The sequence below is a fragment of the Arachis hypogaea genome, chromosome 2 (genome assembly GCF_003086295.3).
Source record: "Arachis hypogaea cultivar Tifrunner chromosome 2, arahy.Tifrunner.gnm2.J5K5, whole genome shotgun sequence".
Taxonomy (NCBI): Eukaryota; Viridiplantae; Streptophyta; class Magnoliopsida; order Fabales; family Fabaceae; genus Arachis; species Arachis hypogaea.
This window is the reverse complement of record NC_092037.1, coordinates 53,672,236-53,694,579: the sequence shown is the minus strand read 5'-3', so window position 1 is coordinate 53,694,579 and position 22,344 is coordinate 53,672,236. Positions and strand designations below refer to the sequence as shown.

General features: G+C 36.9%; 1 protein-coding gene and 1 non-coding gene across 3 annotated transcripts; both read right to left on the bottom strand.

Annotated features, from left to right (window-relative positions):
- Window positions 1–1,878: 1,878 nt before the first annotated feature.
- Window positions 1,879–13,911, bottom strand: LOC112744349 (PHD finger protein ING1). 2 transcript variants are annotated; one of them, XM_025793951.3, is made up of 8 exons: window positions 13,570–13,911; window positions 7,127–7,203; window positions 6,894–6,965; window positions 5,828–6,015; window positions 5,176–5,239; window positions 4,957–5,056; window positions 2,350–2,506; window positions 1,879–2,284 (listed from the first exon to the last, which is right to left on the bottom strand). In XM_025793951.3, exons 2-8 carry the CDS (start codon window positions 7,152–7,154, stop codon window positions 2,174–2,176), a joined length of 720 nt encoding a protein of 239 aa, XP_025649736.1. In that variant the 5' UTR covers window positions 7,155–7,203; window positions 13,570–13,911; the 3' UTR covers window positions 1,879–2,173. The 2 variants fall into 2 exon arrangements, with proteins under 2 accessions (XP_025649736.1, XP_025649744.1); XM_025793959.3 differs by having other exon boundaries at window positions 7,127–7,216; window positions 13,570–13,855.
- Window positions 13,912–16,663: 2,752 nt separating this feature from the next.
- On the bottom strand, window positions 16,664–16,770 carry LOC112763598 (small nucleolar RNA R71). The gene has a single exon (XR_003182904.1). It is a non-coding gene; the product is annotated as a small nucleolar RNA R71 (small nucleolar RNA).
- Window positions 16,771–22,344: the final 5,574 nt, after the last annotated feature.

The following is a 22,344-nucleotide window of genomic DNA, read 5'->3' as shown; positions in this document are numbered from 1 at the left end:
TAAAAGTAAAAAATTTGAGTGAATGAAGATATTGAGAGAAAAAAATTTATATTTGATTTTTAAATAAAGTAAACTATTAGACTAAGTCTATAACTATTATACTTTGTTAATGTTATATAAAAATAGACTGATTTTTTTTATGAATGAAAGGAGAACTGAAAAAATGTATCCAAAAAAAAAGGGAAACTGAAAAATAAAAAAAAGAGAGACCATGTCTATTATTCTTTTTTTTTTTAACAAAAATTAAAAATTTGGGGGCCATTGCCCCCTTTTCATATGTGTAGCTCTCCCCTGATGGCTAAATCTTTTTTTTTCAAGGATAAACTACTAAAATCGATCCAATTTTCGAATACACGGAGAAAAATATCGCTATTTTTATTAACGACAAAATTATCTTCAAAACATTTTAAAAGGCAACAAAAATACCCAAAATTAAATATATATTCTCAAAAAATGCTTTAGAAATTAATTTTAATGTAAACCTTTATAAGCATAATTAAAAAAATAAGATATTTTTATTTTTAAAATTTGGTGATTTTACGCTTAGTAAAATTTTTTTGGGATTTATTACAGTTAACGGCCAAGAAAAAAAGAAAAATAATTCTAGAAGTTGAATTTTATCTAGATTTTTTTTATATCATTTTAAATATTCTTGTTAAATTTTTTATTAAATGCATAAGCAATTTGTCAAATACAAAAGTTATTTGCTACTTATAAAAAAATATTTTTTAGTTATTCTTATCGTATTTTATAATATTTTAAAGATATTTTTATTGTTATCAAAAGTGAAAAATATTTTTGCTAACCTGTTAAAAATTCGAAGACAATCTTAATGGTTTATCCTTCATTTAATTATCGTTTTTGTAGTGAATTTTATTCATCTTCTTATTCTTCATACATAATTAGTGAGTCTAACAATAAAATCATGACCAATAATAAGACAATCAAAAATGCATTTTGGTCATTTTTTATGTATCTTTTATTTTGAATTTAAAAAAAAAAACTTTATCAATAATTGCAAGTTCAAACATGTATGGTACAACACGTTTTTTAAATTTAACCACTAGATATTTTAATCATAAAAATCAAATATGTATATTTCCGGGCGGAAATCTAACATTTTAGATGTATCCCAATTGATATAGTGTACTCTTAATATATAATTTCTATGTTGATAAAAATACGAATACATATAACTGAACAAATGAAGATTTAAATTCGAAGTCTCCTCTTTTGCATACAAGTATCTAGTATCATTAATGTGAAATGCAAAAAATTAAATATTATATTTAGTGAAAATAAATTGATTTTGCAGGGTGAGTTGTAAAATTTAGAGTACGAAAGGGCTTAGGTGAAAATGTTTAAATTTACAAATAAGATTTGAGTAAAGTTTAAATCCTATTCTATCCACTATTATTCTAAAATCAACTGAAATTCTTTTCTCAATTGTATAAAAAAAAAAACAAAAAAAAAAAACAAAATTAAAAAACTTTATTGATCTAATTCAAATTATCAAATTTTTTTATTTATATTTAGAATTGTTTTTTCTAATATAAATTAAATAGTATTTAATTAATAATAATTTTGTATATTTTAAGTAATAATAATACCGGCATGAATAATTGTTGGTGTTACGTAGCAGAAATCCTGATAATAACATCTACCTGCTTCATTAGACCATGGGAGAATTTGAAAACTTATGCTAAAAAACCCATATTTACAAATTAGGCTTGAAATTGTTACAATTTCTCGAAACACCTTGGTCCTTTAAACACCACAAAATAACTTTCACCATCTAAGAACTTTCCAACATTGTATCATCTAGTTTAAAAGTAGTTATGGTATTTTACATAAATATAAAGAGTAAATGAAGGATGGTTTCTTGGTCAACTAAATAGGTGAATTAACTATAATTCAAGTAAACTTTGTAATAATTTTAGTTGAGAGTAGAAACTACATTCTGCACAAAATCTATACAAAAAAATTCTCGCTTTATGAAAGTTTGACCTAACAACGAAATAATAGCTCCATTTGCAAGATCAATAACGTAAGATGCAAAGACGGCCAGTGATGCAAAGTTTCAAGGCCCTGAAACATTAAAGTTGCGCCCTCTAAACATATTAACAATATACAATCACCCATTTTACTATTAATCTTGTTCTTCTGTCAAACCTCATTTGCCTCTGCGACGATTTTTTGTTGCTGCGCAATTTGAACAATACCATTTTCCTTTTGGTTGTTCTTTCAGACCAACACAACCAAAATGAAACCACTCTATTTTGCACTGCAAACCCAGATATTGTCAAAATATGTTAGGGATAAAAGAAAGAAAGTAAAGTAAATACTTACGTCAGGGTTATCACAGGCAACCATCTCGCCATAGCTAACTTGGTTACAAAAGCAGTATGTGGGTTCATTTGGATCAACTGGTAAATCCAATTCCATGCCAGTTGGGTTCACAGGTGCAGGTTGTGCTTCTGTTGCCACTGCAACAGATGTTTGGCGTCTGCAATAGCAGTTGTGAATCAAGTTCTTTCTATTATATTTTATTTTGTTTCCATCATCATACCAGAGATGCTGCATAAATGCATGCATCATGCGGCATACACAAACAACGGAAACAATAGATATGTGACATATCACATTATAAGCCTTTTACGTGTCCGTCTTAACAACTACAATGTGGAATTCAAAATTTTAATTCAAGAAACAAATATTCAGTCGCAAACTAAAATCTGCTAATTTATCTAGGTCATTTATCTACACAATTCTAAACCATAGTTGTCAAAGTCAAGAGTTACTATTTTAACTCTCTTCATAACGTTACCATGCAAAAATGAATTTACGTTAAACTCGTTAGAGTTTTTATGTAAATTGAAACAAAATCACTAACTAATCGATTCCACAAGTTTACAAGTTTATATTCATTTACTTATGATTATGAAACATTTGTTTAACTTATTAAGCTAATTTGATACAAATAAATTGTTATATTTTTATTTTCCAAAACAAAATTGCATATAGACTTAATTAGCATAGGAACTCACTCTTTGTCAAACAAATGACCTTACATCAATTCTAATAAAATTGCAAAACTCATGATTCTACAACCAAGTTTATAAGTTCCTACATTCAAACTTTTGCCCTTAAGATGTACACCTTTTTGCCACTTCCGTTGGATATTTGTCTACATTTTCTAAAAGAATTGGTATTAATAAGGAGAGAAGGATAATATAAAAGGTATTGAGGACTCCAATACAAAAGATTTGGTTTTTAGGGGGGGACAATTGCAAAACTTTCAAATCTCTCAATATTGGGGAAAAAATGATTGTTGTGGGATACCTTTCTAAAGGAAGACCATGTGCCTTACACCAAGTAGAAGAAAGATGTCTATCCTACAACACAATGCTTGCCTATCTGAATTTTTGTCATTATAGGTACAAGAGTTACTCTCGACTATGTTTGGTTGGGAGGAAAGAAATAGAGAGGAAGGAAATAGAAAGGAAAGAAAGGAAAGGAAAGAAATTGAGTGGATTTTTATTTTCTTTAAATGTGTTTGGATGGAAGGAAAATAAGAAGGAAAGAAATGTTATAAAAAGACAATTTTACCCTTATATTATAATATATATTAAAAAAATGAAGGGGTAGTATTGGAAGTAGAGAAAGAAACATTAGTTTTCTCTCCATTTTCTTTCCAATGTTGGAGAGAAAAAAAATTGGTGGGTCCCACCAGTTTTTTTCCATCCATTTTCTTTCCCCTCTAATTTTCTTGAGTTATATTTTAAAGATGTTTATTTCACTTATTTTGTGATCAAGTTAAAATAGGCCAATATTAAACTAATACGAAGCTAGGGGAACTTGGGACAATTATAGTGGGTCTAAGTGTAATTAACTGCTGAGGTGGCAGTAGCATGTGAAAAGAGTGAGTGCTGCAGAGGGTATATGATGTAAAGGGAGGTTTACCTTCCATTTTAGGCCAGCAGTAAGGTTAAGGATCAGTATTCAGAAGCAACGAGCACTCTATACTTGCTCAAGAACATCTCTTTCACATTGATTTCAATTCAGATTTCTACTATTTCTATTTATGGTTTCCATTATATAATTATAAACACTATTATGTTATTTAATTATGTCAATTACTAAGATATCTTTTTCAAATGTTATATAAAATATATAAACTTTCAAATTTAACCATGGATAATGATAACACTTTAGTCACTAAAGTAACTATCATGGCTATAAATATTTGGCTTTCTAAATTTAGGTAAAATAAGATTATCTAATTCCTGGTTTTCAAACCAAGGCAAGTGTTGCTTGACAACACAATTTTGTATCATCAAAAGGATTTGGATTATTTGGCATTTCTATGTATAGTTTGTAGTACTTACAGGAATGTAGGATATCGGATTCAAGACAACAGAGCGTTACAAAGAAATATGCAAGAATACCAAACAACAGAATGGCAGATTGTATTGTAAAGGCATAGTATCTACAATATCTTCACGCTCTAATCATTACAATACGATCACATAACTTCAACCTCCATTGTAAACAAAAGAAGCATTAACTGAAGAAGAAAACTAGGACTGCATGTTTGGGAGACTAATGTTTTTCCTTTTGCAATCTATTGCCAGTTGTCTATTCACTCAAGGGCATCACATACTAAGTCCATTCACTCACGGGCATCAACATACTAAGATGTCTCTGAACACTTTTTCTCCTAAATGCTACCAAAACAAGAAATATATTTCCCAAACTTCCTAACTTCTATTTCATTCAACATTTTACTAAATAATTATGGTCCGTTTGAAGATATGCCCATCATTTGAATCCATAACGGAAAACCATGGAAGAAGGTATCTTATTAAGTGAAGATAATTGAAAATCATAGGAACACACACCAAGTGATAAGCAAGCAAAAATTGAATCATAAATAGTCCTAGAAGATTCACATACTTTTTACGCCCTCCTCTGCCACCTTCATTACCCCTTCCAGATTTTGTATTGCCATCAGGAGCTGAAGCAGGAACTCCACTTATTGCAGCATTTTCTCTTTCTGATATAAATCATAAAATAAATGCATAATTAATAAAAACAATTAGATTCATTTGTTATCAATTACGATATAGCACATTAACAACTTGTATAGATCATGAGATGAATAAAAGAAAGTACCGAGCCGAAGCTCCTCATCAAACTTCTTCAGATACTGATCAAGTTGTTGTATGCGTGTATCTACCTGCAAAAAATCACAAATATATTATTACAAAATCCACACCAACAAGCCAACAAGTTTTTGTACTTACGTTAAAATGCTGGCTCTACTATATTTTGTTCCAAAACCCAAATTTGTTTTCCCAAATCATATATATATATATATATATATATATATATATATATATATATAATCCAAATTTAAAAATGAAAGGCAAACAGGGAAAAAGCAAATGAAAATAACATACATTCATATCTGAACAATTATTGTACTGTCAGTTCATAGAAAACATGCCTCTCTTTAAAAGAGCAGCCAAACTCACAAGAGCATAACCTTGGCATTGTGATAAGATCAATCTTTTAGCACATGAGTACAATGAAGTCATTGTGAAATAATTTACTACTGAGAACAAAATCATTGAGAAAAAAACTAAAAATTAAAAAACTAGCAAGGAAGACATGGTACTGTCAAACAAATACAAATACAATCCATCATTTAGCTATATCAAACAAGTGTTACCACAAAACTGCAATACTTATTCAAGCAATTATATCTAAAGCCAGGAATCAATCAAAGGTCTTGAAAAAAAAAATAGCAAGATAAGTGTACTACCAAATCATATGCCTGGACAGCCAGAGCAACCTTTTCATCAGCAATCCTAATGCTATGCTTTTGCTCATCAAGTGCTTCATCAGAAAATCGTATAACCAAAGTATCAGGTGTGATGTTTCCAGACCTAACTCCTCGCCTAATATCTTCAATTTCTTGTTCACAGCGTTGTTCATTTTGCCTTTGAATCTCTGCTCACAGAGATCACAGTCGTTATGTGGAGGAAAACTAACACGACCCAAAGGGAATTACTTTTTCCAGGAGATAAGTGAACATTTTGGACAGAGAGTAAGATTACAATAATAAAGGGCATACATGCCACTAATTTGATATCTAAAAACTAATTATAGGTATTAGCAATTAGCAAAGTAAGCAACATAAAATATACAAACTAAGACAATGTAATAAGCCTTTAGAATCAAATTAACCAAAAACATGGACTTCAAAATATCTGAGCTAAACTACAGGCTAAATTCCCATCACAAACTAAATAGTAAATATGGTGTACCTAGGTAATTTCCCATCGCACATTAAAACAATCCAGCCTAACAAATGTATTTTTGATACAAAAGGTGCTAAATTCATTTTCTTAACAAAGTATCAAGCATTATGACATGAATACAAGTTTCTAAACACCCACCACACTGGATTTGTGTATTATATATCACATAACTAATAACTAATTCTGGTTGCTTCTAACCCATTTTTTTTATTTTTTATAGCAGTGACCGTCTAAAAGGGGAGCATTGGAGCAACTATTAAGTTATCTCCGTGTGACCTCAAGGTCACAATTCAAGCCGCCGAAACAGCCAATGATGTAATTATCCGATTAGGCTAGGTACATTACACCTTTGTTTAAAAGAATAATATAATTCCAGGAGAAGTTCAACAGCATTACTACAAGTTTGGGACACAACAAATGCGCCTTGAGGGATGAAATGGCAACTCGCCTCACGATTAAATCATGTCAATGAACCACCAAACACAATTTCTAAGATTGTACCAGAACAAACTAGATAATTGGCTTTTCTTAACAAGAATATAGCAAAGAATAAAAACGGACAAATACCCTGTAAACTCTTATCTAGGTCACGCAACAAGGCATACTTCTTCTGAAGAATAACGGGAAGAGACTCCAAATCTGCAGGTAAGACAAGGATGGAAAAAAAAACCAAAGAGATTGTTATAATTGTGAATTGAGAAGAAAAATTAAAGGAACAAATAGTCTAGAACCCTAAAAAATCAATTAAAAGAATTAGTGAGTAATGAAAAGGATATGGAGAAGGGAAGGGAGTGAATTACTGGCTTGAAATTCTTCAAGGAACGACATTAGGGCTGTGCTCCGTCCGAACTCCGATGTCTCCGCTGCTTTGTCCGGCCTGTGTTATGCGGCTGAGACGATTAGACGGAGAGAGATAGCATTCAACCCATAGGTATCAAAACCGAACTGATGATCGAATTGGTCAGGCTACTATGTTACTGAGTTATTGATTTAATCGGTGGTTATTGGTCGAATCGGTTAGCCCGATCACTAGTCAGGCTACTAGGTCACTAGATCATTGCTTACGTAGGTAGCGTTTGGTAGAGAGACAGATACTGAAAGACTGAGACTGAGAGACAGAGACTGAAATAAGTTTTAGTATTTTGTTTTCATGTGAAGTTGATATTTAAGAATCGTTAGATGATTTGACAAGTTTGACTAAATTATCATCTAACGATTTTCAACTATCAACTTCATATGAAGACAAATGTAGGTAGGGATGGCAACAGATCTCCATGGGACCGGGGACATGCCTCCCGCCCCCGCCTCCATTATCTGTCCCCGTTCCCACCCCGTCCACGGATATTCGCGGATTTTTATAAAAAAAGGAAAAAATTTGATAAAACCAAATACCATTGCAGAAATTGAAGGCAAATCACAGAGCCAAATCACAGAGCTATTGATAGTCTATTATTCAGTAATACTTCAATAATGGGGTTAAATCAAAATGAATAAATAATAATCATTGATTATTGGTAAATCAAATTGAAGGTATTACTTCACAGAGTTAGTCATAGAAATTGCAAAAAACTGAAGTATTATGCCAAATCCTTCCTATTAATCACTGACAAAGGCACATATATGAAATAATAATTACAGAAATTGCAGAAAATCACAGATATCACGGAAATCAAATTAACATATACTTTAAGGTAGATCACAGAAATTGCAAAAATTTACTGAAAATCACATGAATCACAGATATCACAGAAAAAAGGATTTGCGGAAATGGCAACGCTCTCTAAACGGCGACGGCGCAATGCTCCTGCTGCCACAAATACGGCAACGGACCGACGCTCCTGCTGCAACGAGAATGGCGACAGCGCGACGCTCGCTCTTGCGGCAACAACAAAGGCGACAGCGCGACGCTGCTGACGCGCCGAAGAAGGCGACGGCGCGACTCTCTTGACGCGATGAAGAAGGCAACGGTGCAACGATTCTGATGCGTGAAGACGGCAAAGTGTTTTTAAATAGCGGCCATGGCAGTGCTATGGCGGAATGGCGTGGCAGAAATTAGCCTCACCGCCATACATAGGCCACCGCAACGTGCTTATCACGGCGGGGCAAAAGGCGCCGCATTTGCGGCGGCGCCATGGCGGGTTGCCATGAAAAATGGCAAAAATGGCGGGTTTCTCGGATTTTTCAAAAAATTCGAGGGTAATTGGGTAAATGTGCAAAACTCTAAATGATACAAGTTAACCAGTTTAGCCGCTCCAAATCAAAAACCATACTTCTTCTCTGAACGTCCAAAATGACTCTTTCTCTGTTCTCTTTCTCTCTTCTCTCTACCTTCCATCGCCGCATCTTAGCCACCGCCTGTCGCCATCCGTCGCCGCCCATCGCCGCCGCCTGTTGCCGCTCGTCGCCAGCCGACACCACTGGTGGTCACCGCCGTCCGACGCTCATCACCACAGTTCCCTCTTTTTTCTGGTTCGTAAAAGTAACGACTCTTCCATTTTTTTCATTCAGTTCACTTACTTCACTAGTTCACTGTCTCCTTCTCTTCCCTCATAAACCTCTCTTTCTCCAATTTTTTCCTTTCAGCTAGGTTCACCGTTCACCATGTCAACTTCTAGACCAGCCCGTAATTCTGATGCCCATGCCCCTGGCCCTGCCCCTGCCTCTGCCTCTGCTGGCCATGCTGCTGGAACTGCTGCTCGTTCTGCAGCTACTGTTCGTGCCACAAGAATTGATCCTGGGTGGAAATATGTTAGTGTTGTAGAAGATGGAAATACCAATGATACCATTTGTAATTTTTGTGGAAAAATTATGAGAGGAGGAATTACACGAGCAAATGAGCACTTCATGATTAAGCCTGGGAATGTTGTTGGATGTCAAATGGTCCCAAAGGATGTTATTGCTGAATTATGGGAGTTTTACAACCAGAAAAAAATCGAGGAAGACAAAGTTCTACGCCGGCAAGCGTAGAGGAACAGAGTGTCAATGCTAGGGAGCTTGACTTAGATAGTTTGGGTTTTGGATTGTCAGAGGAAGATGCTCAAGGAATTGATGAAATTCCAAATCCAACTCTAATGGCAGCAGCTAGAGGGGGGCAAGTTCTATGAGAGGTCCAATGGACTTGTTTATGAAAAACCTGAAACTGCCATTGCAAGAAACAAAAAGGAGAAATTGAGGCAAAAGAATATCAAGGAAGCATGTAATAAGGAAGCGGTTCGTAGAGTTCATCGATACATAGCCCGGTAGTTCTACCAAGCTGGGATTCCATTGAATCCAGTGAGGTTGAAGAGTTTTCAAGAAATGTTGTGGATTGTTGGAAGCTTTGGTCTTAATTTACCTGCTCCCACTTATCATGCTCTAAAGGTTCCACTCATTAATGAGGAGTTAGAATACACCAAAGACTTGTTGAAGGGTCATAAGGAACAATGGGAAAAGTATGGCTGCTCTATTATGTCAGATGCTTGGACCGATAAGAGACAACAGAGCATTATCAATTTTCTTGTAAACTCTCCTGCTGGGACAATGTTTTTGAAGTCTATTGATGCCTCTGATTATGTGAAGATGGGTGAAAAATGTTTGAGCTTCTTGATGGTATTGTTGATGAAATTGGGGAGTAAAATGTTGTTCAAGTTGTAACTGGCAATGGGAGCAACTATGTTCTAGCCAGTAAGTTGCTGATGGAGAAAAGACCGAATTTGTTTTGGACCCCGTGTGCTGCCCATTGTTTGGATTTGATGCTTGAAGACATTGGAAAGTTACCATTAATCCAAAAAACCATAAAAAGTGCCATTTCTTTGGTTAGCTTCACTTATAGCCACTCTAGCACTTTATCCATGTTGAGACAATTCACAAATGGCAAGGAATTGGTGAGGTATGCAGTCACCCGATTTGCCACTTCATTTCTCTTTTTGGAAAGGTTTTATGAGGAGAAAGGAAATCTAAGAAGAATGTTCACTTCGGATGAGTGGATAAGGAATAAGTTGTCAAGGGAGGCAAAGGGGAGGGAGGTAACAAAGATTGTGATTAGGCCCTCCTTTTGGAATCATGTCAAGTACACCCTTAAGATCATGGGGCCTCTTGTTCGGGTGCTTCGACTTGTTGATGGGGAGAAGAAGCCACCAATGGGTTATATATATGAAGCAATGGAGAAGGCAAAGGAATGCATCATGAAAACATTTTCTAATGATGTGAGCAAATATTCTGAAGTTTTTAAAATCGTTGACAACAAATGGAATTGCCAACTTCATCGTCTGTTGCATGCAGCTGGTCATTTTCTGAATCTGGAGTTGTTTTATGATAATCCTCGCATTGAGTTAGATTTAAAAGTTACAAAGGGGTGGTTTGAATGTATCACTAGATTGGTGCCAAGTATAGCTGTGCAAGAGAAGATATTAGAGGAGCAAGCACTATATAAGGCCGGCTATGGACTTTTTGGATCATCCTTTGCAAAATCTCAAAGGAAAAAGCTTTCACCCGGTAAGATTGTTATAAATTTTACAAAGCTTTATAAATTTAGTTCGATTAAAGGCTTGGACAAATTTATTTTAATTTTATAGCATTTTGGTGGCGAACATATGGGCATGAAACTCCAAACATGCGAGACCTTGCTATTAAGATCTTGAGCTTGACTTGTAGTGCTTCTGGATGTGAGCGCAATTGGAGTATATTTGAGCATATTCATACTAAGAAAAGAAATAGGCTTGATCATGAAAGGATAGAGAGTTTAGTCTTCATAAAGTATAACCAACAACTCATCGAGAGGTACAACCTTAAAGATGAAGTTGACCTTATTGCACTCAATGACATTGATGAGTGTAATGAGTGGTTAGTGGGAGAAATTGGGACTACCACCTTTCGAGATGATGATAATATGGATGATGATGCTGATTTGGTTCATCAAGATGACAACACTTTGAGTTGGAACCTTGTTTTTGAAGCAATGGGAGGACATGAGCCTACAACATATACTAGAAGACAACAAAATAAAAAAAGAAAAGAACCTACAACTGCAAGAGGTGGTGCAAAGGGTAGACCAAGTGGGTCTAAGGCTTCAAAAAAAGGAAAAGGAAAAGCAGTAATTGTGGAAGAGGAAGAAGAACCAGAATTTGAAGATGAAGAGGATTCTGAAAATGAAAAAGAACAAGAAAAGGATATTCAATTCAATGATACTGAATCAGAGGATGATGAGGGGGTAGAGGGACACGATAATAATCGTGTTAATTTTGATGAATTTGATGAGAGCTAGAATGTAGATGGTTTATAGTTTTTATGTTTTATGTCTTCTATTTTATGGATTGCTTATGACTTTTGAGTTATGATATGAACTTGATGTTATATTTATTTGCTAAATTTGCTACTATATTTGCTATATTAATTAGATGTTTTATGACTAGAAAGTTGCTTATATAGATAGATTTTATAGTTTATTATATTTGCAATTTTTCTACATGTTTTTTTTTTTTTTACATATATGTGTATTTTAGGTAATCCGCCATTTTTGCCATTTTTCACAACGCCATCCGCTATAACTTTATGGCGGATTTTTGGCTCACAGCCATGAGCCGCCATCCGCAATGAAAAACTATTACGGAAACGACGTTCCTTATTTTGAGGGAGGGAATCTGCGAGGGTGAGGGAGTTTAGGGGGACTGGGAGTGCGACGGTGAGGGGGTTTCAGGGGAGGCGGTGAGAAATGAAAGAAGAGGTAGACAGTGGATTGGAGGAGTCTCAGAGAGAAGAGGTTAGGGTTTCATGTTGGCAAAAATGAAATGGTGGCTAGGGTCAATGTGATGGGAGTGAAACTAATATATATATATATATATATATATATATATATATATATATATATATATATATATATATATGAAGGACATTTTGGTAATTTCTCATAACGGGGATTATACATGTCTCCACGGGGCGGGGACCTCTATCCCCGCCCCCGCCCTATAATAAACTGATCCCTGTCCCCGTCACCCGCGGAGAATTTTACCAAGGTTGTGAGAATCGGACTGGTCATTGAACTGATCAAGTGACTGGTTAAATAGTTTAATGGTTCAACCGAGGTTGAACCATGGTTAAACCGGTTTAATTAATAAACTTTTGTTTGGTAAGGATGTTAGAATTTTATGCACTTGTATATATAAAGTTTGCATCCAAAATAAAAGTGATATGTCTATTAATTTGGATCCAACAACAAGATGTAGCCAAAGTAAAGAAACACCCAAAATAATCAAAATGAAACTTGTCTACAGCAAGCATCATTAACCCTTAAAATTAAAGATGACAAATTTCTCATTCTAACACAAGCATAGTAAGCTATGTTCTTTAACTGTGATTGCAATGCAACAACAAATCATTATGTCCTAATGTCATACACAACATCAAGGTAATACATTTAAAAAGAATAAATAAATAAACAAAAAGAGTTCAGCTCAAAACACGAGTAAGCCCTTCAAATAATCAAAAGTTTATTTGGTCCTTCGAATATGCATTTGACATCAAATTGATCATCAATTTATATATCACTAAATTGGTCAAATTAGTCCCAAAGATATATGAGACATCTAATTGTCTCTTCATTATCAATATGTTACATGTCTCCATAAAATTAGACCTCATAAACATAAAATTAGTCCTTGATGAACAAAAAATTGATTATTAAAGGACCACTTTAATGCTGTTGACACAAATGAGCATCAATGTGTTGCCCCGCGTACCTGAACTTTTCTAGGCCTACATGAAATATAAGGATTTAAAATAACAGAATAAAAAGCAGCAGAAGCAAAACTTTGAACAAAAACTTAATTTTAATTTAATTCTCTAGCAATAACTTGATACATCATATGCATTGTTGGCTCTGTATAAGAAAAGAAAGATCTAAGAAAATATGTGCCTTGAAATTATATCAATTCATACAGCATTTAAAATCTAGAATTATATTCAGCAAAAGTCAATGTAGCATTCAAAATTCAGAGTCCCAAAATTGTATCAATTCTATATAGCATTCAAAATCCAGAATCCAAAATTGAAATTATATCAAATTTATATTAAGCAAATTCAGAATTACAGAATGATTAATTCGTATAATTAACAAAATAAAAAAAAACTGAAAAGCAGAAGAAGAACTCTACATCAAGCCATCAATTCATATAACTAACAAGACAATTGAACTAACAATCTTCCAACAAACAATTCATATAGTTAATTAACAAAATAAAAAAATTAATTCAAAAACCCAAGAACTCACCGTGGTAGAGAGCAAGAAGGCCTGAGTTCTAAGATGACCAAAACAACGATGCCGACAACCAGGGCGACCAGACGACGCCAACGACCAGAGCGACCAGACGACACCGACGCCAGAAGCTTCAGAGTTCAGATGACCAGATGATGACGCAGCTGACAGTAGCTTCGATCCGCGACCGGGAGTTCCTTCTGCCGGGGTCGATTGTGGAGCTTGTTGCTGGGTTAGAGATCGAAAATGGAAGAGGAAATTAAGGCAGCTATGTGTTAGGGTTCGAAATAGAAGAGGAAATGGATGGGTTTAGGTGGGTGGGTCACTAGTACAGTAAGATCTTTTTTCCCCCTCGGTGTCAAAACGATGCTGTTTTGACGGATAATGAAACACCGTTGATTTGAAAAACCGGGCTGGTTCACCCGGTTCGTAGGTTAACCACCAGTTTGACCAGTTTTTTCACCGGTTTTTTGCAAGACAGTTTTGGGAGTCACTCGGACTAACCAGATGACCGGTTTCTGATTAACCCAGTCGAACTGGCCAGTCTAGTCCAATTTTTAGAACCTTGGATTTTACTCCCCAAATTTGTCCCTCGGCGGGTAATTCCGTGCGGATACCCGCCCCGCCTGGAGAAATTGCAATGCCTAAATGTATGTGAGTCTTTACCTATTATTATATACTACAAGTATTTATTGAAAAAATAATATTAATAGATATCGTATAATCATGAAAAAATAAATTGTAATTAATAAAAAAATTTTTGTTTATCTTTTAATTCGTGTTAAATATAAAATTATAGTGAAATAAAATATAATTGATTTAAAAATGAGTGACTTTAAAATTAAAATAAATTGAATATAAGTAAAATAAAATATCCTATGTGTATTATAATTTGTACTTATATTAGTAAGAAGCAGTCCAGCTTGGTGGTCCTATCAGATTTGTTACTTCCTTCAGTTAAGGTGTTCGAACCCCAGTGATAAACCACTATTTTATAGTTTATATTGTGTTTAATTGTGTGGTTTTGTCGTGATCTTTACCCACTTATTCATCAATTTAGCATGCATTTAGATTTCCTTCCTGAATTTATTACATGTTTGAAAATTGCTTCCTAGAGACTTTAATTATTTAATTTTAATTCTCCTTTATTCCATTCGATGCCGTAATCTGTGTGTCAAGTGTTTCAGGCTTTATAGGGCATGAATGAGACGGAGATTGGAGAGGAAGCTAGCAAAAATGGAAGGAACACAAGAATTTGAGGAGATAACCAGCGAAAAGTGACGCGTTCGCATGCCTTAAGCGACCGTGCGAAGGAGCGCAAATCGCAGTGATGCGGCCGCATGGCTTGCGCGGATTGGAAAGCACAAGCAACACGGTAGCATAGGCGACGCGAACGCGTGAAGAGGAAAAGTGCTAGCGACGCGTCCGCATGGACGACGCGATCGCGTGCATGCGCGATCTGCATAAACTGCAGAATCTGAAACCAGCGACTTTGGACCCTATTTCGGCCCAGTTTTCGGCCTGGAACAGCAGACTAGAGTCAGAGAATATGCAGAAACAAGAGACACATTCATTGAGTAGTTTAGATCTATTATTTTGACTCTCTTAGGTTTTTCTCTCTAGTTTTTAGAATTTTAATTTTCAATTGATCTTAGCATTGGAACATTGAGAAGAGTTATTTTCCTCATCAAGACTTCATCACCCTAGTTTGTTCTCTTAACTTGGTTTTATTCTTCCATGTTCTTTGTTATGTTCAATTTTGTCATTCAGATATTTTTATGATTAATTAATGCAAGGATTATTTCTTTTTAATTTAATTTCCATTCCAATAATCATGTCTTCTTTTAATTCCCTTTCATGTGCCATGAATTCTTTATTTACAATGCGTGAGTAGTTTTATTACTTGATGGGGAGTTGATTAAAGGGAACTCTTGAGTTGGAAGGATTGAAAGAAAAAATTTATAATTGGGTTAAATGTTGGATTGCTATCCTGTCACCGACGCCAATTCCTTTAAACTAAGTGGGTTGCAACTTGTGAACAGATCTGGCATTTCCACTTGTTTGACTTTCACTTATCTAGTAAGGGATAACCAAACAGAACAACTATTAATTATAAATTAATCTTACAATCACACCATCAATGATAGAGAGTCTAACCAATCAATTCCCAGTCAAGGCCCTTCATTTTTATTATTTAGAATTCCTCAATTTAAATCCCAATTTACTTAGCTCAACTCTTTTTGGAATATCTGATTAATAATACAGCACACTTTTCTGCAACTCGTTAGGAGACGACCTAGGACTTAAAACTCCCAGTAATTTTAATTTAAACTTTCAGTGACATATTTCTAAATTGATAGGCAGATTTTCAGTGAGTTAAGAACTATACTTGCAACGTAACCATTTTAATAAATTTTTAATTCACCAGCTTCTGCATCCTCATCAATTTTTGGCGCCGTTGCCGGGGAGTTGCAATAGAGTGCTTATTTTATTAATTAGAATTTATTTATTTGCATTTTCTTTAATTTTGCTACTATGAGCTGCGTGTTTCTTCTGTCAAATGACACGTTCACTTCCTGATCCGCGTTTGCTAATATTCGATCCTGAATTTGAAAGAACAATTTCACGAATAAGGTAAGAACAGCGTAGGTTAGTCCGCTCTGAGGGCGGATCTGAAAGTGAATCTGAGGAAGAAACCAGCCCCCGTTCTACTGATTCGGTTGTTTTACGTGCAGAAAACATGGCAGCTAGAAGAATTACCATTCAGGAGGAAGGAGCTCCTGATTTTACACTGCGACTGTTTCAAGCGCATCATCCAGTGGTAGCTACGGATTTTGAAATAAAGACCGCACTGCTAAATTTGATGCCGAAGTTTCATGGCCTACCTGCTCAAGAGCCTATCAAGCACTTGAGAGATTTCCAGGCAGCCTGTTCTACTGTCAGGCGTGATGGCGCTGATGAAACTTCAATTCTGCTAAAAGCTTTTCCGTTCTCTCTTGAGGGAAAAGCAAGAGAGTGGTACTACACTCAACCTCTAGCAAACGTATCCAACTGGGATACACTCAGAAAGGAGTTCCTGGAGAAATTCTTCCCATCTGAAGTTACTGATAAACTGAGGAAGGATATCTCTACAATTGTTCAGGATGACAATGAGACTCTCTTTGAATACTGGGAGCGCTTCAATAATCTTCTGGAAGCATGCCCCCACCACATAATTGACAAGATCGTGCTACTCAGCTATGTCACACAAGGTATGAGGCCCCAAGATAAGACCACATTGGAAAGTGCCAGCAATGGGTCTATGAAGAAGTACAAGACCACTGATGAAGCTTGGCAATTGATCAGTGATTTAGCTGAATCTACTCGGAATCACAGACAGAAGCAAGGCTGTTCAAGGGCCGTTGCATAAGTATCTTCTGGCATAGAGACTGCTGCTCTAAATCGAAGCATCTGTGAAATGACCAACCTGCTAAAGCAAATGCAGTTAAATCAACAAGCTCAGCAAACTCAACCGCAGTAAAACCAACAACTAGTTCCACAAAGAAATTGCAGAATTTGTGCTGATTACAGCCATTACACTGATGAATGCCCGCAGCTCCAACAAGAAGACAACATGGTGGCATCCACTCACAACTTCTATGACCGCCCCAACCAAGGGTACAATCAAAGTGGAAATAATAACCATGGATGGCAGGACAATTCAAACCAGAATTGGAGGGACAACAATAATAGGGGAGGCAGAGATAATCAGGGAAATCAGAGGTGGAATAATTACAACAACAGGCAGTAAAATCAACCTTACCAAGCACCTCACCTAAGGCAAAACCAAGGACCACCGAACAACCAGCAGCAAACCTCTCAATTTACTCATTCTTCTGTATCTTCTAATGAAGAATTATTACAAGCTTTTGAGAAAAGACAACTGGCCATGGAAAATACCATCGTGAACAGTATTAACGCCAGTCTGAATGGTTTCACCTCTACTCTGCAAGCTTTTATGACACAACTTGGTTCAGCACAAAATTCCAGTAACCAACCTTCAAGCACCACTGGAATCCCCTTTCAACCATTACCCAATCCAAAGGGAGGCATTAATGCCATCACACTGAGGTCCGGAACCACACTGCAGGAGAGGAATCAGGAGGACCCACGCTCACCAGAATACGCCTCAGCTGAAGAGGTGGTAGAAATCGAAGATGTTGAAGAGGAAGAGAATATACATGACATAGCTGAAGAAGAGATAGCTTAACCACAGGAAGAGGCACAAAAAGGTGCAGGCACCATAGAAAACACTACTCCCATTCCATTTCCACAACTTGCAAGGAAGCCTAGGAAGCAGCTGGAACCTGATCCTAAAATGGTAGAAATATTCAAAAAGGTTGAGGTAACTGTTCCCCTTTTTGATGTTATTCAGCAGGTACCTAAATATGCAAAGTTTCTAAAAGACTTATGTATCCATAAAGATAAAATTAATGAATTAGAAACTATTCCTTTAGGTAGTTCTATATCTGCTTTAATGGGAGGATTACCTGAAAAATGTAGTGATCCAGGTCCTTGCATAGTTAGTTGTACTATTGGTGGTGTAGTAATTTATGATTGCATGTGTGATTTAGGAGCATGTGTCAGTATAATGCCTTTGTCTATATATGATGTTTTAAGGCTCCCTCCCTTAAAAAGGTAGGCAGCTCGTTTTGTGTTAGCAGATAAAAGCATTATTACAGTTGCTGGAGTTGCTGAAGATGTTTTGGTGAACATTAAAGGGCTCACATTTCCCACTGATTTTTATATCTTGGAGATGCCCCATAATGATTCAGATAAGCCATCATCAATCCTACTTGGAAGACCATTCCTGAAGACATCAAAATTCAAATTGGATGTTTTTTCAGGGACATACTCTTTTGAAATAGATGGCCGTATAGTAATCTTCAATCTAAATGGAGTCATTGACAACCCCCCAGAAGATCGTTCTATCTTCCAGTGTGATGTCATAGATGAAAGTGTGGCTGAAGTTCAAAAGGAAGAGTTTGAAGATAGGCACACTGGACAAGGTCCAAGTGTGGGGACCCTCTTAACTGACAATGAGGATACTTCACCATTTTCACAAGCCCCAGATAACCCAGAACCTGTCCATGATCAAAAGTTAGAATTGAAACCTCTCCCTCCACATCTTAAATATGCTTACCTTGAGGATGAGCAGAAGCTTCCGGTTATTATTGCAAGAGAACTGACTTCTCAATAAGAAGAACAGCTACTTGATGTGTTGAGGAAGCATAAGAAGGCAATAAGGTGGAGTTTGGCAGACATAGTGGGAATCAACCCTCAAATATGCGAGCACAGAATATTTTTAGAAGAGGGAGCAAGACCTGTCCGTCAACCACAAAGAAGATTGAATCCTACCATCTTGGAAGTTGTCAAAAAGGAAGTGACCAGACTATTGGAGGCCGGTATCATATATCCCATTTCAGACAGTGAATGGGTAAGCCCAGTGTAAGTGGTGCCCAAGAAGTCCGGAGTCACTCAGTGAAAAATGAGCATGGAGAGCTCATAGCAACTAGAGTTCAGAATGCTTGGAGAGTCTGCATTGATTACAGACGTCTCAACCAAGCTACTCGTAAGGATCACTATTCACTTCCATTCATTGATCAAATGTTGGATCGCTTGTCAGGTAAATCACATTATTGCTTTTTAGATGGTTACACAGGTTATTTCCAGATTCATATAGCTCCTGAGGATAAGGAAAAGACTACTTTTACATGTCCTTTTGGGACCTATGCTTATAAAAGAATGCCCTTTGGCTTGTGCAATGCACCAGCTACTTTCCAAAGGTGCATGATGAGTCTTTTCTCTGATCTTATTGAGGACTGTATGGAAGTTTTTATGGACGATTTTAGCGTTTATGGTGATTCTTTTAACCTTTGCTTAAGTGGATTATCTAGAGTATTAGATAGATGTATTAATACAAACCTTGTATTGAATTTCGAAAAATGCCACTTTATGGTAAAGCAAGGGATTGTATTGGGACATGTGGTATCTAATAATGGCATTTCTGTAGACCCAGCAAAGGTGAATGTTATTTCTAGTCTACCTTACCCCTCTTCTGTGAGGGAAGTCCGTTCGTTCCTTGGCCATGCAAGTTTCTACAGGAGATTTATTAAGGATTTTAGTAAGGTGGCACTTCCCTTATCCAGATTACTACAAAAGGATATTGAGTTTGAGTTCAGTGAGGATTGCAAACAAGCATTTGATAAGCTGAAGACTGCTCTAACTCAAGCTCCAATTGTGAGAAGACCCGATTGGAGCCAGCCATTTGAAATCATGTGCGATGCTTCCAACCATGCGGTAGGAGCAGCGCTGGCTCAGCGTGAAGGTAAGAATCCTTTTGTTATTGCCTATGCGTCTAAGACTTTAGACACTGCCCAGTCCAATTATACTACTACTGAGAAAGAGCTACTTGCTATTGTTTTTGCTCTGGATAAATTCCGGGCTTATTTACTTGGTACTAGAGTAGTAGTGTATTCGGACCATGCAGCTCTAAAGTATCTATTGGCTAAAAAGGAATCCAAACCAAGACTTATACGTTGGATACTGCTGTTACAAGAGTTTGATTTAGAAATTAAGGATAGGAGTGGTAATCAAAATTTAGTTGTAGACCACTTGAGTCGCCTTGAACATATTAAGGATGATTCTACTCCTATAGATGATAATTTTCCTTTTGACAACCTGCAAGCAGTATCTGAAGTAGTCCCTTGGTATGCACCTATTGCTAATTATTTAGTTAGCCGCACATTTCCTCCACATTTTTCTAAACATCAAAGAGACAAGCTGAAAAGCGAGTCTAAATATTATATATGGGATGACCCATATTTATGGAGATGTGGCGCTGACCAGATAATTAGACGTTGTGTACCTCAATCAGAATTCCAGTCCATTTTAGAGGCCTGTCACTCATCTGAGAGTGGAGGACATTTTGGCCCTCAACGAACAGCTAGAAAGATCTTAGACTATGGATTCTGGTGGCCTACTCTTTTTAAAGATGCTGCTGAGTTTTGTAAATCTTGTCACCCATGCCAGAAATTTGGTAACATATCCAAGAGGGATGAGATGCCTCAACAATATATGCTTTTCTGTGAAATTTTTGATGTTTGGGGCATTGACTTCATGGCTCCATTTTCAAATTCTAGTGGATATTTTTATATATTGTTAGCTGTAGATTATGTTTCCAAATGGGTGGAAGCAATTCCTACCCGCACTGATGATGCTAACACTGTTGTTTCCTTTGTGAGAAACCATATTATATGCCGCTTTGGATCACCAGAGCGATCGTGAGCGATCAAGGCACCCATTTTTGTAACAGGATACTAATCGGATTGATGAAAAAGCATGGGATAATCCATAAAGTTGCAACAGCTTACCATCCCCAAACTAATGGGCAAGCCGAGGTATCAAACAGAGAAATTAAATGTATCTTGCAAAAGATAGTAAAGCCTCACAGAAAAGACTGGAGCACCAGACTACAAGATGCACTGTGGGCATATAGAACAGCATACAAGACACCCATTGGGATGAGTCCCTTCCGCTTAGTTTATGGAAAAGCTTGTCATCTCCTAGTTGAAATCGAACACAGAGCCTTCTGGGCAGTTAAAGAGTGCAACATGGGGATTGATACTGCTGGAGCTGAAAGAAAGTTGCAACTGCAAGAACTGGAGAACCTTCGCCTAGAAGCTTACGAGAACTCCAGAATATACAAGGAAAAGATGAAAGTTGTGCATGATCAAAACATCAAGAAGAGAGAGTTCCAACCTGGAGATTTTGTTCTCCTTTACAAATCTCGACTGAGGCTCATGCCCGGCAAGTTGAGATCAAAATGGGAAGGTCCATACAGAATAGAAAAGGCTGAACCGTACGGAGTTTATCACCTAAGTCATCCTTCAAGTTCTGAACTTATTAAGGTTAATGGACACCGTCTGAAGCTATACCATGGTGAGAAGGTGCAGAAGAGCAAAGAGCTTGAGATCTTCCGCCTGGAAGATCCCTTCATAGCAACAGATTGAGCTAGTAGAGCGTCCAACTTACGGACGTTAAAGCAAAGTGCTTGGTGGGAGACAACCCACCGTGGTATGATCGTTCTTTTCTTCACTTTTAGTTTTTCTTCTTTAAATAACTATTCTCTTTATTAGTGCTTTCGTGTTCTTTCAATTACATGTCTTTATCTTTCTAAAAAAAAAATTCGCCGCGTGACGCGATCGCACAAGCGACGCGTCCGCGTGGCAGGGGGAGTAAAGAAAAATAAAAATGAACAAAAAGTTACGCAGGAGCAGCGCTGGAGTCGTGCCAAAGGCACAATTTACTCCACGCGACCGCGTCGCATGGAAATCATGGCCTCGCACGCGACTGCGTACTCCACGCGGCTGTGTGCCCTGCATTTTCGACGTAAAAGGGTGCACAATGCTATATTGTGCGAGAGTGGTGCTGGATTGGTGCTGGAAGCACAATCCTGGTCACGCGACCGCGTCGCCGACGCGGCCGCATCAACTAACTTCTGATGCACATTCACGCGATCGCATTACCCACGCGATCGCGTCACCTTAATTTGGCAATTGAATTATATTGAACAGAGAGTTGTGCTGGAGCGAGGCTGCACTCGCGCCAGCAGCACAATGTAGGTCACGCGACCGCGTGACCGACGCGATCGCGTCCCCCTTCCTGACGCGCATCCACGCGAACGCGTGTCTTCCGCGGCCGCGTCGCATGCGCTGCACAGCTCAACCCAATAAGCCAAATTATCTTATC

Excerpts from the sequence above, each read along its gene's own strand:
- LOC112744349 (XM_025793951.3), bottom strand. The coding sequence starts at position 7,154 with ATGTCGTTCCTTGAAGAATTTCAAGCCA. Across the intron at positions 6,966-7,126 it reads CCTTGAAGAATTTCAAGCCA|ATTTGGAGTCTCTTCCCGTT; the intron begins GTAATTCACTCC and ends TCTTACCTGCAG. Across the intron at positions 2,507-4,956 it reads GGCAGAGGAGGGCGTAAAAA|ACGCCAAACATCTGTTGCAG; the intron begins GTATGTGAATCT and ends CTGCTATTGCAG.